This window comes from Setaria italica, chromosome IV (assembly GCF_000263155.2).
Source record: "Setaria italica strain Yugu1 chromosome IV, Setaria_italica_v2.0, whole genome shotgun sequence".
Classification (NCBI taxonomy): domain Eukaryota; kingdom Viridiplantae; phylum Streptophyta; class Magnoliopsida; order Poales; family Poaceae; genus Setaria; species Setaria italica.
In genome coordinates, this window is record NC_028453.1 from 1,681,493 (window position 1) to 1,696,221 (window position 14,729).

At 46.5% G+C, this 14,729-nt stretch overlaps 2 protein-coding genes across 3 annotated transcripts in view; both read left to right on the forward strand.

The window, feature by feature from the left end:
• The window catches only part of LOC101770826 (WASH complex subunit 4), a 12,396-nt gene extending 8,728 nt beyond the window's left edge, over window positions 1-3,668 (forward strand). The window contains exons 21-27 of one of the 2 annotated variants that reach the window (XR_002677382.1): window positions 383-598; window positions 754-947; window positions 1,027-1,198; window positions 1,942-2,124; window positions 2,309-2,485; window positions 2,613-3,043; window positions 3,124-3,668. Coding sequence is in view for 1 of the 2 variants with exons in the window: in XM_004964411.3 (XP_004964468.1) it covers window positions 383-598; window positions 754-947; window positions 1,027-1,198; window positions 1,942-2,124; window positions 2,309-2,485; window positions 2,613-2,696 (1,026 nt within the window). In the remaining variant the exon portion in view is untranslated. Of the gene's footprint in view, window positions 1-382; window positions 599-753; window positions 948-1,026; window positions 1,199-1,941; window positions 2,125-2,308; window positions 2,486-2,612 lie in introns of both variants that reach the window. The other variant, XM_004964411.3, reaches the window with a different exon arrangement.
• Window positions 3,669-4,101: 433 nt separating this feature from the next.
• Window positions 4,102-6,847, forward strand: LOC101771614 (ATP-dependent Clp protease proteolytic subunit-related protein 2, chloroplastic). The gene is made up of 9 exons (XM_004964412.3): window positions 4,102-4,252; window positions 4,340-4,386; window positions 4,480-4,552; window positions 5,060-5,180; window positions 5,277-5,414; window positions 5,672-5,788; window positions 5,882-5,950; window positions 6,033-6,128; window positions 6,450-6,847. The coding sequence occupies exons 1-9, from the start codon at window positions 4,185-4,187 to the stop codon at window positions 6,597-6,599; spliced, it is 879 nt and encodes a 292-aa protein (XP_004964469.1). The 5' UTR covers window positions 4,102-4,184; the 3' UTR covers window positions 6,600-6,847.
• Window positions 6,848-14,729: the final 7,882 nt, after the last annotated feature.

Below are 14,729 nucleotides of genomic sequence, written 5' to 3' on the forward strand. Positions count from 1 at the left end.
AGTCAAGGTCAAATAATCCTAATTAGTATCTAAACATTCGATGTGACGGGTGCTAAAAATAAGTCAGTGGAAGAAAACGGGGCCTAAGATTGATTGCATAGAAATAGGGCATTTCAGTGATCATTCTCCATGAAAACTCTTCTCAAGTCATGGGAACCTAAAGAATAATCTCAACTTTTTCTGACTAGAACAGTCAGAATTCAAAAAATTTCCTTTATGTCCTGAGAAGCAAATTTCACATATTTCAGCAGCTGTTTTGCAACATTCTCAATTAATGTGTACTTGACTACTTTGCAGCTGTAAGCTCCAACAAAATCTCCCTTATGCTTGTGGTTCAGACATTTAAAGCAACTAATCTTCCTTTTTTTTGGTATTTATGCAGATGTTTATCGAGAATGATCTGGATGGTCAATGCCGAAAAAACTTAGTTTTATGTGTTGAACACATTGCATCGTCAACTGCAATGTGCAGTTTGCAGCAAATTTCTGCTGCTTTGGACACCATTTTGATGTTTTTGGACAGGATGTTTTTGGATCTGGATGCATTGCTTCAAAGTGACACTGAACTTGATTTCTTGAAGGATTTAAAACGATTAGAGGTAAAATTTCTCTTGAAATGTTCTATGTGCTATTATTATGTGCTGTCAGAGTGATGCATACTTGCTCTGGTCCTGCATATTTGGATATTCACTGTATGGCTCGCATCATATTCTAGTAATCTAAACTATCTTACTCAGTTAATTATTTGTATCAGAACACCAGGGTGTCCAGTGTACACCCTGCTATCCATGGAGAACTAAAAGTTGCTTTTGGGAAGCATGGACTTGGAGATCATACTCTGGACTTCCTCGGACAAGTACAAGCTGTTGTTGCTAGAATAGGAAACGCACTAGGCCTAATGAGAATACTTGCTGCTGGCTGTACCCGCTATTCCAACAGCATCTCAAGGTGTGTTGTCTTAAACTTCCACAGTTTGAACTTGTGATCACATATTTTGTTCACAACCGGATTTTTCTCATGCTTGTAGATATGCAAGAAAATCCAACTATGACTTAGGCTATTCTGCAAGTTGCAAGAAAGTGGGTTTAGTCGATGACATTGCTGAAGTTGGGAAGATGCTGGATACGGAGGCAAGAAACAGGGAAGCTTTGGATGAGAGGATTCAAACCTTTGCAATATTGGTAACCCACATTTCACAGGTACCATCTTTCACTTACTAGTCACTGTTTATTATTAGTTTTAATGTTTCCCCTACAAGCTAAGTGAATTTATGATTTCAGTGAACTACCGAATGTCAATGTCTGTCTTGCTATACACTGTCTGTTACCTTTACACAATGGCAACTTTCCTTTTGTGTCGTAGTATAGGTGGAAAGTTCAATATTTTGAGTTGCATGGGATACCTGCCTTATTCTCCTATTATGCTAGAGTTACTTTGTTTGTTTCACAATGATAAGGAACCTTAGTTACCATCTTGTAACCTTAGTAGTTAGGACTCAGGACTAGTACCACTGGATATTGTGTTGCTCAAAAGTATTTTTCTACTGGTAAAATATGGTTACTAGTTCAATATCGATATATGTGCCCTCCCATTTTCCAGGCAAAAGGTACATGCACATTCTGCTGCAAGTTCAGATCAACAAAAAATTTTTATCACATATAAATATGATCACAACTGGAGCTCAGACAATAAGCCACAGCAAATTGATGATTTCCATTGTGCTGTTAACTCCTATGCAACCATTAAATATTTTCCAAGCTAGGTTGAGCTTGGCAATACAGCTTTGCTACGTGGGGTGGTTTTGTTTTTTGTTCTGCTAGGATTCTATTGGGCGTGGGCTGGGCTTTATATCATATATAGTTTTGCCAAACATTATAAAAAAGGTATGGCAAGAGGCCTTTTTTGTTTTCTGACTTCTTAACTTTCCTTGGATGATTTGTAGAAGCTTCAGAGCAATGAGCTTAAAGCAATGAAGGACTTCTTCCAAATTGTTCCATTGCTTATTGGCAACATGGTGGACCATAGACTTCTTCACAAGGATAAACTACTGAGACGGGGGCATGACGGCAAGAGTGTCATTCATACATACGACAGTTTCCTTCTAGGAGTTGCTTTTGTCCTGAAGGTATGTTCTCCAGTGCCATGCTTGTTTTGCGCTATTTTGCTTTACCAGGACTATCTATGTAGGTGTTCTGGTGACTGGCAGTCTACCTTTCCATTCCATTCTCAAGGTCTGATTGAAGGCCACATTCATGTAATTTTGCTTTAACGTTCTTTTGTTGTGCTTTGTCTTCTGACATTATTTGCAGGTCTTGAAACAAGAAAGCTCTTTTGATGAACTCAATTGGTTCGCTTCCACAAAAACAAAATTTGAGGGAGTGTCAGAGGACGAAAACAATAAAATGGATACGAGCCCAAGCAGGGCTGCTTTCACCAGTCTGAAACTTTGGCGTGCGGCTCCATCAGTTAGGACAGAACCACATAAGGTACTTTCACTTTGGCTCAGCCATTCTCTGTGCCTAATGATAAGTCCATATCGCACTGTATCCTCCATAGCAAGTGTAAAGTGTTCCCCTGTTTCGGAGGGCTAAGCGTTCCTCATTTCCTTGACAGGGTGTTGACAAGGGGAAGCGGTACCAGCAGGAGATCGAGCTTATAGAGTGTACCCTGAGGCTGGCTAGAACAGTGTTAGGATGAGATCGTGTTGTTGTACGATAGTTTCCTTCGTTGCCGGCTGGCTGGCGTTTTTTTGCCTAGCCTGTGGAGTGTCTTTTGCGTAGCACATTGGGAACATTGGGGGATGTCCTATATACCCTTGTGGTTGCGAAGATGTTAAACATATGATATTCACATGCGATCGAGCAAAAGAAGTTTGGAAAAGTCTAGGGATCTGGAGCAAGATTGAAGAAGCCTTGCATATTGATCGGTCTGGATCAGTGTTGCTAGGGGAAATAATCCGAAGAGGAGGTAGGGAGCCGAATCTGAATAACGTGGGATTAGTGGAGCTAATTCTAACAGGTGGCTGGTACAAGAGAAGGCAGTTTGTACGTGAGAATCAAATTCGATCTCCAAATAGATCAACCTTATCCATTGCAACACTGACACATAATTATTTGTTGGCAAGAACGAAGTCAAAAACAAAGATGAGGGAAGGATGGAAGAAACCACCAGAAGGAAAGCTGATGATCAATGTTGATGCTGGTTTTAACGTAGATTCAGGGAGTGGAAGCACAGGAGTAGTGATAAGAGATACAAGTGGTGCTTGCATTGCAGCAGCTCAAAGATATCTTGCTCACGTTGTAGACGCACCAATGGTGGAGGCTTATGCTTTTACAGAAGGGCTGATGATGGCTCAACATATTGGAATTAATAATTTTATTATCCAGACAGATTGTCTATAAGTTGTTGAAATCGTGAAGGCACGGGGATTGTCGCTGCTATATTTGATGATTGCTGCGTCCTGTGGAGCGGTTTTGATAATGTTCCGCTTGAATATTGTAATAGGGAAGCCAACCGGGTTGCTCGTGAACTTGCTAGGTCTGCTTTCTCTTCACGAAATTCCTGTATTTGGGACGATGAGCCCCCTAGTTTTATCCTTGGCTTAATGGCAAATGATGTAACTACCATGACAAATCAATAAAGGTAGCCACATGCTTTCAAAAAAAAAAACAATAACCCAAAGAATCGAAGCCAAAGAAGTTCATATATTTTAGGCAGCTTCTCAACATACAAAAACTCGAAAAGAAGCATGGAGCTGGTTAAAGACTCTACCATATTTGTTGTAACCTCAAATTTAGGCAGAACTCTGTGATCGGATTCAGTAAAAACATCAAGGTTTACATTTGTGACAAGTAAATTCTGAATTCAGAGAATACGGGCATTTTGCCTGATGTCTCAGCAATTGAATTGTGTAGAATTTCTACCTCAAGTAACATGATTTCGATGGGAGAAGAAACAGGAGAACGGGTGTTGCTGTCCTAACCAAAAACGTTAATGCTCGTTTCTTCAGCTGGCCACGTCATCAGCCTAAGTTCAGCTTGTCCGCACAATCATCCACGTGGATCGCGTGCTGCACGAATCTTGATGCAAGGGCGCCCGCCTCTTCGTCTCCCGTTATCCACCCGGTCACACACTCCCCCCTCCCAGCTCTACTCCCCTTCCCCGAGCACTCCGCCGCCCGCTCCAATGGCGGCGCCGGCCAATTCCTCCTGCTTCCACGCCCGCGCCGCCGCCAGCCAGACCTCCTCTCTCAGGTTAGCCGTCTCCTCCCCGTCCCGCCGACGCCCAAACCCTACCCCCCCACTGACCCCCTGACTTCTCTGTTTTTTCCCCTCTTGCAGCGTGGGCACCAGGGTCTTCGTCGGGCTCAGGGCGCAGACCAAGCTAGGTGAGCGAGAGCCGACCAAACTCGCTGAAATTTGTGCCGGGTTCATCTTCCGTGTTTGATTTTTTGATTTTTCTGGCTGAGGATGCTGATTAGGTTCGTCCGAGTCGTCGTGCCCGAATGTCAGCGCTGGGTTCTACACCGCCGTCAACCGGAGGATCTCTCTCGGGTGAGTGCGCCGATCCGTGTGCATTGGCACATGATCCTTCTTTCGCTGGGGCCGTGCGCTCAGGTTGGGGGAATGAGATTTTACGCCATGATATGATGCGATACTATTACTATATGCCAGTGTTAAAGTTTGTTGCTGCTCCATTTCCGGTGGCTGTTATGCTTGTTGGTTTTGTTGCAGTGCATTTTTGGCTGTGGCAGTTTACTTGAAAATGCCAGTGCCTATGTTAGTGTGCAGGCAGTGCTTTTGATTACATTAAGTAACCATAGTCCATAGACATGGCGGGCTAACCTTTCAAGTCTCATGTTGAGCAATGAATATTCAATCTGTTAAGATGAGATATCCCATCTGTTAAGGACCAGAGAAATTCTTCCCATCTTACTGTTTTAGTAAGAAGCCACAGTCCATAGGTTTGTTAGCGCTTGAGGTAGCTGAAGAAGAACAGAATGACTGACGTTGTTTGTTGGACACAGTTGACACTTGAGTATGCTAATTTACCTTTGATAGGTTGTCAAACAAGAAGGCTACCAGAGCTCGTATTTCGATGATGCCTATAGGTACTCCACGAGTGCCTTACAGAACCCCTGGTGAAGGAACCTGGCAATGGCTTGACATATGGAATGCTTTGGTAATACTTCATAGCACCTGGTTTCATGCTTCCTTGAGTTGATGCAATTTTGTTTGCCCACTGTACATGGATAACAATTGAATTGCCCATGTGCAGTATCGTGAAAGGATTATCTTCATCGGGGACAATATAGATGAAGAATTCAGCAACCAAGTGTTGGCAAGCATGTTGTACCTTGACAGCATTGATAATACAAAGAAGATTCTTCTATACATTAATGGACCTGGAGGAGATGTAAGGACCTTCCAACACCATGCCTGTACTTATGTTGGTTGTCTTTTCTTATGTTACCGGTGTTCTTCTTTTTGGTTAAAAAAATTGGGGCCATGATTCTGTGACTTGGAAGCAGTACCATCATCAAGAATTTGAATTCAAAGTACATTTTTATGCTTCAAGTATTAAAAATAATTGTTCAAAGAGTCCACGAAAATGAGGTTACCCCAAAACAATTGATGTTACATTCTAATCTGAACTCATCCCTGGTTTTGCAGCTTACTCCATGTATGGCACTATATGATACCATGCTAAGTCTAAAGAGTCCTATTGGTACACACTGCTTGGGCTTTGCATTCAACTTGGCAGGATTTATTCTTGCAGCTGGTGAAAAGGTGTAACTATTTAATATTGGTTTCTTTTTGGAGCCTGTGTGTCTTGAATATGCTCTAGTATAATACATATATCTGTTCTTCTGTATTGTCCAGGGTTCACGTACTGGTATGCCTTTATGCCGGATTTCACTTCAGTCACCTGCTGGAGCTGCTCGAGGCCAGGTTTATAGTCTTAACAGAAGGCGGATTTAATATCGGATGCCTGCATCTTAGAGTCTATTATTTATTATATATTCTTCTGCAGGCTGATGATATTGAAAATGAAGCAAATGAGCTTATTCGTATCAAGAACTATCTGTATGGCAAGCTTGCGGAGCACACAGGTCATTCTGTCGAAAAGGCAAGGGATTCTGATTGCATGAACCAATTACCTTTTTCAATTATGTGTGCTTAAACAAGTTTTTTTTGTTGCGTCATGTACCAGTCTGGTGCATGATGGTTTGCATTGCTCTGGTTTGTTGTATTGCATAACAAGGTCCAAAATCTGATTCAGAATGCCATATTACATTACATGCTATGGTACCATATTCTGTTTCCTTTGAGACTATCCCATAGAGGATTTTGTTTTTGAATCTTTTCACTTGTGATTCGATACGATTGTATTAGCGTTTTCAGTCCTAAGAGTCCCATTCATCTCAAGCATTTACTCCTTGCTTTGCAGATTCATGAGGACCTGTCCAGGGTGAAGCGCTTTGACGCTGAAGGGGCTCTCGAATACGGGATTATCGATCGCATTATCAGGCCTTCTCGGATCAAGAAAGAGGGGTCCACTGGTCACAGGAAGGATATGCGAAATCTGGGACTTGGCTAGTAGATATGCTATATTATTGTATCAGATCTGTGTGTTGGATTGCATTACCCCAAACTTCAGTTTACGATCTCGAACTCTAGGATTTTCTACTAGATAGCAAGATAAGCAGGCATGGTGGCTGAAGTGAAATGAAGGACCTATTCTTCCATTTCATCATATGCGTCGGACGCAGCATGTGCTCTGCTTTTTCCCGAGAACGTTCTTGTTGGAGAGAAATGTACTGTCCAAAATTTTGCACAAAGCTTTCACTGAGGGGCTGTTTGGATACGAGGTGCTAAACTTTAACAGTGTCACATCGGATGTTCGGATGCTAATTAGGAGGACTAAACATGAGCTAATTATAAAACTAATTGCAGAACCTTGTGCTAATTCGCGAGACGAATCTATTAAGCCTAATTAATCCATCATTAGCAAATGGTTACTGTAGCACCACATTGTCAAATCATGGACTAATTAGGCTTAATAGATTCGTCTCGCGAATTATAATCCATCTGTGCAATTAGTTTTGTAATTAGCTTATGTTTAGTACTCCTAATTAGTATCCAAACATCCGATGTGACAGGTGTTAAACTTTAACAGGTGTTTCCCAAACACCCCCTCGAATCTGCAGCTCGCCAGTACCTAGGCCATGTTTAGTTACTCCCAACTTCCAACTTTGACACTATGCAAAAAGAAGATTCCCCATCACATCAAACTTGCGGTACATGTATGGAGTACTAAATGTAGATGAAATTAAAAAGTAATTGTACAGTTTTGTTGTACTTTACGAGACGAATCTTTTGAGCCTAATTAGTTAATATTTGGACAATAATTCACAAATACAAACGAAACGCTACAGTGTGCTACAGTGCTGTAACAGTAATTTGGCACCTCCCAAATTGGCCAACTAAACAAGGCCCTAGTATGCTTTTGCTAACTGCCAGTATCATTCTTTAGTGAGCTGCAGAGCAAAGAAAAAGACCAAGAGGGCTCTAGCCTCTAGGCGCCCCGTGCACTGCTTTTGTATTGTACCATCAGGTGCCCATGTTTTGGATTGGGACTACAGTTACACAAGCAGTGCCCTTTTCCAGGCTGTATGTTGGTTTTCAATAATGAAACCAGGTGCCCATGTTTGCTGTATCTCTTCGTATCAATGTGACGGACTGTTGGGAGAAGAGGTAGCTTTCAATGGCGGAGCGCCACTGGTGGTGTTGGTGACCAGCCACCTCACATACTGTGCATAAACGTATAGAATGTGTCTTCAGAGGAGAAGATGATGCCCTGAGAAGGATGCCGATTGGGTAGGCGAAGAATGTTACCTGCAAGTCCAAATGCAACGGCACATTGCACTCACCACTCGCTGATCGGCATGTGTTTTGACATGGTCGCACAGATGCCACAGATACTGTTGACGGAACAGATGAAAATGTGCAACAACTCCAGAATCGACAGTCCAACAGATACGAGTCCATCTCCTGGCCGTTACCACTCACCAAATTGGTACAGTGGCAGCCCACCGTCTCCCTATTTGCAGCATCACCGCACGAACTCATACCAGTGTGGCACCGCTTTCACCGAGCTCCGACTATTGATGGTTAATTCCTATGTATATTCCCCTCAGTAATACTTTTTTTTTAAGACGGGCACGTTTTCATTAAGGAGAAGAGAATTACAATGATGTAATTTTAGAAGAGATCCCAAAGTGTAGAATTATAAGAACCATCACCTATGACCAACACCAGAAACACAACAACAGAAAAAAGGAACCACAACACCACCACCACACTAAACACGACCTAAGATGCCTGAAACCTACAGGAGATAAGGACACCATGAACACACGCCCATCACCGATTGCCTAACAACCCGGAGCCAGCGGAGGTAGAGCGAGAATGTCATGCAAGACGATGCCTCCAGGGGGGAGTGACGCCAACGCTGCCATCATCCGTCTGTCCACGGAGGAGCAGACTAAGTCTTCACCTGCCAAAACCAAATGGATTTGGTGGCCACAACAACGCCCCCAGTGAGGTGAGCTACGTTAAGGAATGCAACCGTTGTCGGCACCAGCGAATGTCAGGCAAAGCTTTCGCTAAGGCCTCCAAAACCAACTCCACGCAGCCGACCACCAAGGCCTGGATGAGAGGCAAATCGATGGGATGGCAGCGAGCAATCCACGGTGACGACGATGGGGAACATCAGCAGACCAGCGACCGCCATCACGACAACCAGGGGCCTCTAGCCTTGTAGCCCATGGAGCAGAGAGACGACCTTGAAGAGAATGACCGCGACCTTATGGGGAAAGCAGTGGGGGAGAACAACCTTGGGGCTACCCGGGCACCCCTGGACAGCGGATCCGAGGACCGGCGGCCTGAAGCTGCCCCTACCGCCGGAGGAAGAGCGATGATGCAGTGTGAAGGAGTGACCTTGCGCCACGTCGGCCATCGGAAAGAGTGAATCCGGTGACTCCACCTTGCGGGCCACGGCGACGCCGTCAACCCCCCGCCTTGGCCAGCGGATCTGGAGGAGGGGGGAGCGACCTTGCGCCACGCCGTCCACCGGGAAGAGCATCCGGTGACCAGCGGCTAGGGGACCACTACCACTCCCGAACGGCAAGCCTCCCGGCCCGGGACGCGCGGATCAAGACCCCAGACGGCGGATCCGGCGACCGAGCTGGCCAAAGGGAGACTGGCGGCGGTCAGTGACGGGCAAGCCGATGGAGGCGACCTAGGGTTTGCTGGGGGAGAAGAGGAGGTCGCCGCCGACACAGCCCGGTGGGCGCATGTGGTAGCGGCAGTGACCGGACGGGCGGAGCGGGGGGTCCAGCGGCCCACGGCTGCCGCCCACCGAAGCTCCTCTGATGGCAACCATGGCAGCTTCGGCAAACAGGAGCCAACCCCGGTGAGTAGGCAGATCCGGCGAGAGGTGTGGCAGATTCAGCCTCCAGCGCCAGCGGCGACCTCTATCGGTGAAGGGAGACACGACCATGTTGGGGTTGAGTGGGGAGAGGAGGCGAAGGAAGAGGGGAGGAGGGCCTTGCCGCTACCATCCTCGCCGCCGCACAGGCTTCCGGCAGCTGGCTCTGGCGATAGCGTGGCTGGGAGAGGGTGGGGGAGCTTGTTGGCGGCGGCAGCTAGGTGCCGGCCGTGCCCAACCTCCGCTCCCTAAGCAAACAGTTCTGGATGTCATGTTTAAACAGTTAAATTTCCCCTCAATAATACCACAATTGGAATTCAAGTAAAAAAAAGGTCATGCCAATGTAAGAGTGATAATCTTTCCTAACAGTTTTTATTTTGAAATGGCCAAGCATTTATAGCCCTATAAATTAAATTGTCTATCGTAACTGTTGGTGTTATGTTTGTTGGCAATTTGCCAAAACTGATTGAAAAGAAAAAAAAAAGTACATACTTGCAAAGATGTTGGCCAATCATGGACCTGTTAGGAATCCTCGTCATAATTTGTATCGATGTAAATAAAATGATGCATTTGTTCATTTGTGGGTCTTGGTGGTCTAGACTATTAAGATTGTCGTGGTCGCTCTTGCTTCCCTCTTAATAAAAACATGCTAAGAAAAGTTTGAGGAAAAAGAAAAGAAAAATGCTAAGGACTAACCGTTGTTCACTCACAAAATAACCGTTGGGAAATATTGGAGCTCTTATAGTGTGTTTGGACATAACTATCATTTTATTTGCCAATATTTGACTCTTGATGCCTGCTTCCCATTCCCCCACAACAATACCGTAACCGGAACTTCACTGAAACAAAGACGTGTTTGGCCAAGCTCAATTATCTTTTTTTCGATAATCAGAATTGAAACCATCTAGCTCTACGTCCAGTTTGGCCGAGCTTCAGCTCTTGTTTGGAAATGAAAACTGCTGGAACTGGAATTGGCATCACCCAGCCCCATCACAGTTCCTTCCTGCAAATGAGAGCAGCTGGTGGGGTCCAATTCCACAAGGAAAGGAAGAGTGGTTTGGGTAAAAAACCGTGCATTGCCTTCGATCCCGGCTGAATAGCAGAGGCCGTGCATGTCCGCATCTGTCTGTGCAGCCGACCGGTAGAGCGCAGGAGCGGATAAGCGCACAGTTTGTTAGCGGATAATGACACCCAGGTAGGGCCTTTTGGCCACACCAACTTCAAGAAAGCAACCATCAGGGAGAGAGGAAGGCTTTAGGCAATAAACAAGGCATGGTTTACTTTGGGCCATTTGGGGGCGGGCCCCAGCGCCGGTCAACATCATCATTCATCAGAGTGGTTGAGAGAAGCAGGAAGAGGAGGCCTCCTGCAGGGCATGCATGCTCTCTCTCTCTCTCTCATGATACATATCATATGCAGACAGGCACAAGCAAGAAAGAACCAACCTTGAGCCACTCCTGCCAGCACTACCTGCACGCAGACAGCCCCTCTCTGTGTCTCTGTCTCTCTCTCTAGAGAGAGGGATACAGTAACCTAGGCCATGTTTAGTTACTCCCAACTCCCAACTTTGACACTATGCAAAAAGAAGATTCCCCATCACATCAAACTTGCGGTACATGCATGGAGTACTAAATGTAGATGAAATTAAAAACTAATTGCACAGTTTTGTTGTACTTTGCGAGACGAATCTTTTGAGCCTAATTAGTCAATATTTGGACAATAATTCACAAATACAAACGAAACGCTACAGTGTGCTACAGTGCTGTAACAGTAATTTGGCACCTCCCAAATTCCCCAACTAAACAAGGCCCTAATTCACTTGCCCTTGCAGTGCAAAGTGATGGCTCTCTGAGTCCTAGGATGTACTGCTGCTGCCTCTATCACCTAGGGCCATGTTTAGTTACTCCCAACTCCCAACTTTGACACTATGCAAAAAGAAGATTCCCTATCACATCAAACTTGCGGTACATGCATGGAGTACTAAATGTAGATGAAATTAAAAACTAATTGCACAGTTTTGTTGTACTTTGCGAGACGAATCTTTTAAGCCTAATTAGTCAATATTTGGACAATAATTCACAAATACAAACGAAACGCTACAGTGTGCTACAGTGCTGTAACAGTAATTTGGCACCTCCCAAATTCCCCAACTAAACACGGCCTAGGTAAGGTAGGCTATCTCTTCTCTGCTACTGTACTAGACACACTCTTCCAGCTTTGGATTTCTTTTTCCCATCCTTGTCCTGGTGTGTGCCACATCATCATCAGTCAGTCTCAGATAGCAAGAAACCAAGAAGGGAACAATCCTGCTCGCAAATATTCTTAACGCTCCCTAACTTACCGAGGGGGCCGGGGTTAATGGTAACCATCCAATCAAAATCAACCCCTGTCAATTCAGACAAGAAGCCAGTTGCCTGTAGAGCGAGAAGACGCCACAGAACTACTACACTACACAGCGTGTGTTAGTTTTAGAAATATGCGCGCAAAAGGAAATTCTGTTACAGACAAAAGCCATCAGGTTACTTGCAGAGACAAATAAAGTGGCAAGTACGACGTGAGGGTCTTTTTTTCAATTTTCATCGCTTAGCACTGTCACATTCACATGCATGAGCTACTGCACTATATTGTTTGGAACTGAACTGAACTGTCTCTTCTCGAATCCCTGAAAAATTCACATGTACAACCAAACAAAAAGTTCAAAAAGGGTTTGACTGAGTGACTGTTTGAGTATGTATACGGGAGGACAGGACTCTCGAGAGGTTTGCTGGTCAAGACACAAAGATTTCGAACCTATAGCCTACCCTGCTGCCCTCGTTGTTAGAATCACACGTACACACGTTCTGTGCCCTCGTTTTCAGCACTCGTGTGCACACGCATACAACGCAACATGTATGACGTCGTCTGTATACAAAGACGCAGGAGGAGTAGTACCCGTACCAGTACAGGAGCTACGCACTGACAGCAACATTCTTTTCAGTATTTTTTTCTCCTTGGGAGAGCTCGGAGATCTAGTGATGAACAGACGATGACTAAGAGGGACGTTCTGACACTTCACCTGTCAGACCACCAGCCATCGGTTGCCCTCCAGCGTCGTGTGCCTCCTGCCAGCGCAGCGTTGACCGATCCACCCACCGGCGTGGAACGAAACGAAACGTACGTATCGATGAGCTCTCGGTCAGGTTTGAAATACCTGCTACCAAAGTACGCGTACGTAAAGGTGAAAGGGACACGGGAAATGGATGCTGTGCACAATCTTGTCGGACATGGGCATGGAACCGACCGGCCGGCGACGGCGACGTGAATCAGCCGGCCGGAGATGAGAGCGAAAGGCATGCAGCAGACGTCGCCGTCGAGGCCATGGCGTGGCGTGGCAGTCGACGATCAGGCAGGGACAGGCACAGGTACCTTTCATCCTCCTCCTCAGGAAATCAGGAGCCAGCAGTCGAGCACTCGCATGCAGAGAGCGGGGAAGCCAGGGAGATCTCGGACCAAATCTCTTCGGCCTCGACGACTCGATCGTCTTGTACGACGTCTCCTCCTCAGGGATCGCAGCATATGGTCATCGTTCTCTCCAATACCGGTCGGCACCCCTCTCTCTCTCCGGCTAGGCATGGAGTTGGATTAAAACCTCTCTTTCACACGCACCGTCACATAACCCGGCCTGGTCCCCGATCCCCTGTCCCGCTCTGGAATTTTATAACGACCGTGCGTGACTCGCTCCCGGTCGCGCCTGCCACCGCCGGCCATGCATCGTCGCCTCGGGTGCGGCATGCATGCGCTGCGCTGCGCTGCGCACGCATGGACGCCGGCCGGCCGGGGCGCCTGTGCCACGGCAACACGACGCACCGCGCGTGCAGTGGCAGCTCGCTCGCCAGCAGCGCCCTCACTCCCGTCTTTTGGCCGTCCCATCCCATCATCTCTCCGGAATTTTTTATTTTAACCCTTTCTAATTTAAAATTTTATAAATAACCCTTTCCAACCTATATTTACAAGAACCAGCTCTTTTGGTCACGCCAAGAGGCATGCAATGGCGTGACCAATGTACACAGTGGTATAGGGAAAAAGTTGACCACGACGTGGCGCTGAGGTGGTGAAGCTAGTCACGTCACATCGCGGTCAATTTTTTTCCCTATACCACCGTGTACATTGATCACGGCCATTGCATGTGGCATGACTCAACTAGTTGCGCCACGATACTTGGCGTGATCAAAAGGCTAGTTCTTCAAATATATATTGGGAGGAGTTATTTATAAAATTTTAGATTAAAAGAGTTCAAATAAAAAAATTCTCCGTCTCTCCCAGTCCCAGCCAGCAGCTTGCAGCTATAGCTTTCTCTCTCTAGCTGTTGCGCGCCATACCTTCCCAACTGTTGCTGCCTCGAAAAGGCGCCAGGTGCACGTGTGCCCCTGAGGCCCTGACCACCACCACACACTCTCTCTCTCTACCCCTCTCTCTCACATCACACATATCACACCCACACACATCGCATCACACGTCACATCGTCCCCACCCCTCTCACTCTATCTCTATCTATCTATCTATCTCTATCTCCCCAAGAGCTTGCATTGCATTCTAGTTTCTCTCTCTAGGTCGAGGGATCGAGGCCTCCCTCCCCCTCTCCTCCTCGATTCAATTCCTCAGGTGGCCCATACCTCACCGCCGGCCTCTGCAACTGCATCCATGTCGTCCATGCCTGGTAATTGCCTTGCCACTGGAGATAGGCAGCCGCTGCCGCTGCCACTGTTCCTTGCATCAGCCTCGAACTCGCCGCTCCCTCGCAAGGTATTGCCTTGCTCCCCGTCGTTCGTTGCAGTAAAAAGGCAGACAGGCAGGCAGCAGCTGCAAGCGACCCGCAGATGGTGCCATGCCATGCCATGCATGCGACCACCGGAATCATTTGCCCCCTTCCCTTTTACTCTGCGGCATGCATGCCCGCATCCGCCGATCCATTCACGATCCCTGCCTGCATGCATGCAGATGCCTGCCGCTGCGATGCGCGCGATGACAATGAGCAGGCAGCCCCCCTCCCCCACCCGGCGGTTGAGACCATGCATGCAGCAGAGTAGAAAGGGAAGGGGGATCTATGGGGAGGGGGATGTATGGAGTGCATGGGAAAAAAAGATGGTAACAAATGGCGTTGTCAGCCCCTGTCTGCATTTATTCTGCACCAGGGAGAGTTAGGGAAGAGTCCCGCGAGAGTGCCAGTACATGCTTGCCTCTGAAGGTGTTCAAAAATTT

What these genes read in the sequence shown, in the direction of transcription:
- LOC101771614 (XM_004964412.3), top strand. Translation starts at nt 4,185, where the DNA reads ATGGCGGCGCCGGCCAATTCCTCCTGCTTCCACGCCCGCGCCGCCGCC. An exon ending in CTGGAGCTGCTCGAGGCCAG is followed by an intron (nt 5,951 to 6,032) that starts GTTTATAGTCTT and finishes ATTCTTCTGCAG; the next exon opens with GCTGATGATATTGAAAATGA. An exon ending in CAGGTCATTCTGTCGAAAAG is followed by an intron (nt 6,129 to 6,449) that starts GCAAGGGATTCT and finishes CTTGCTTTGCAG; the next exon opens with ATTCATGAGGACCTGTCCAG.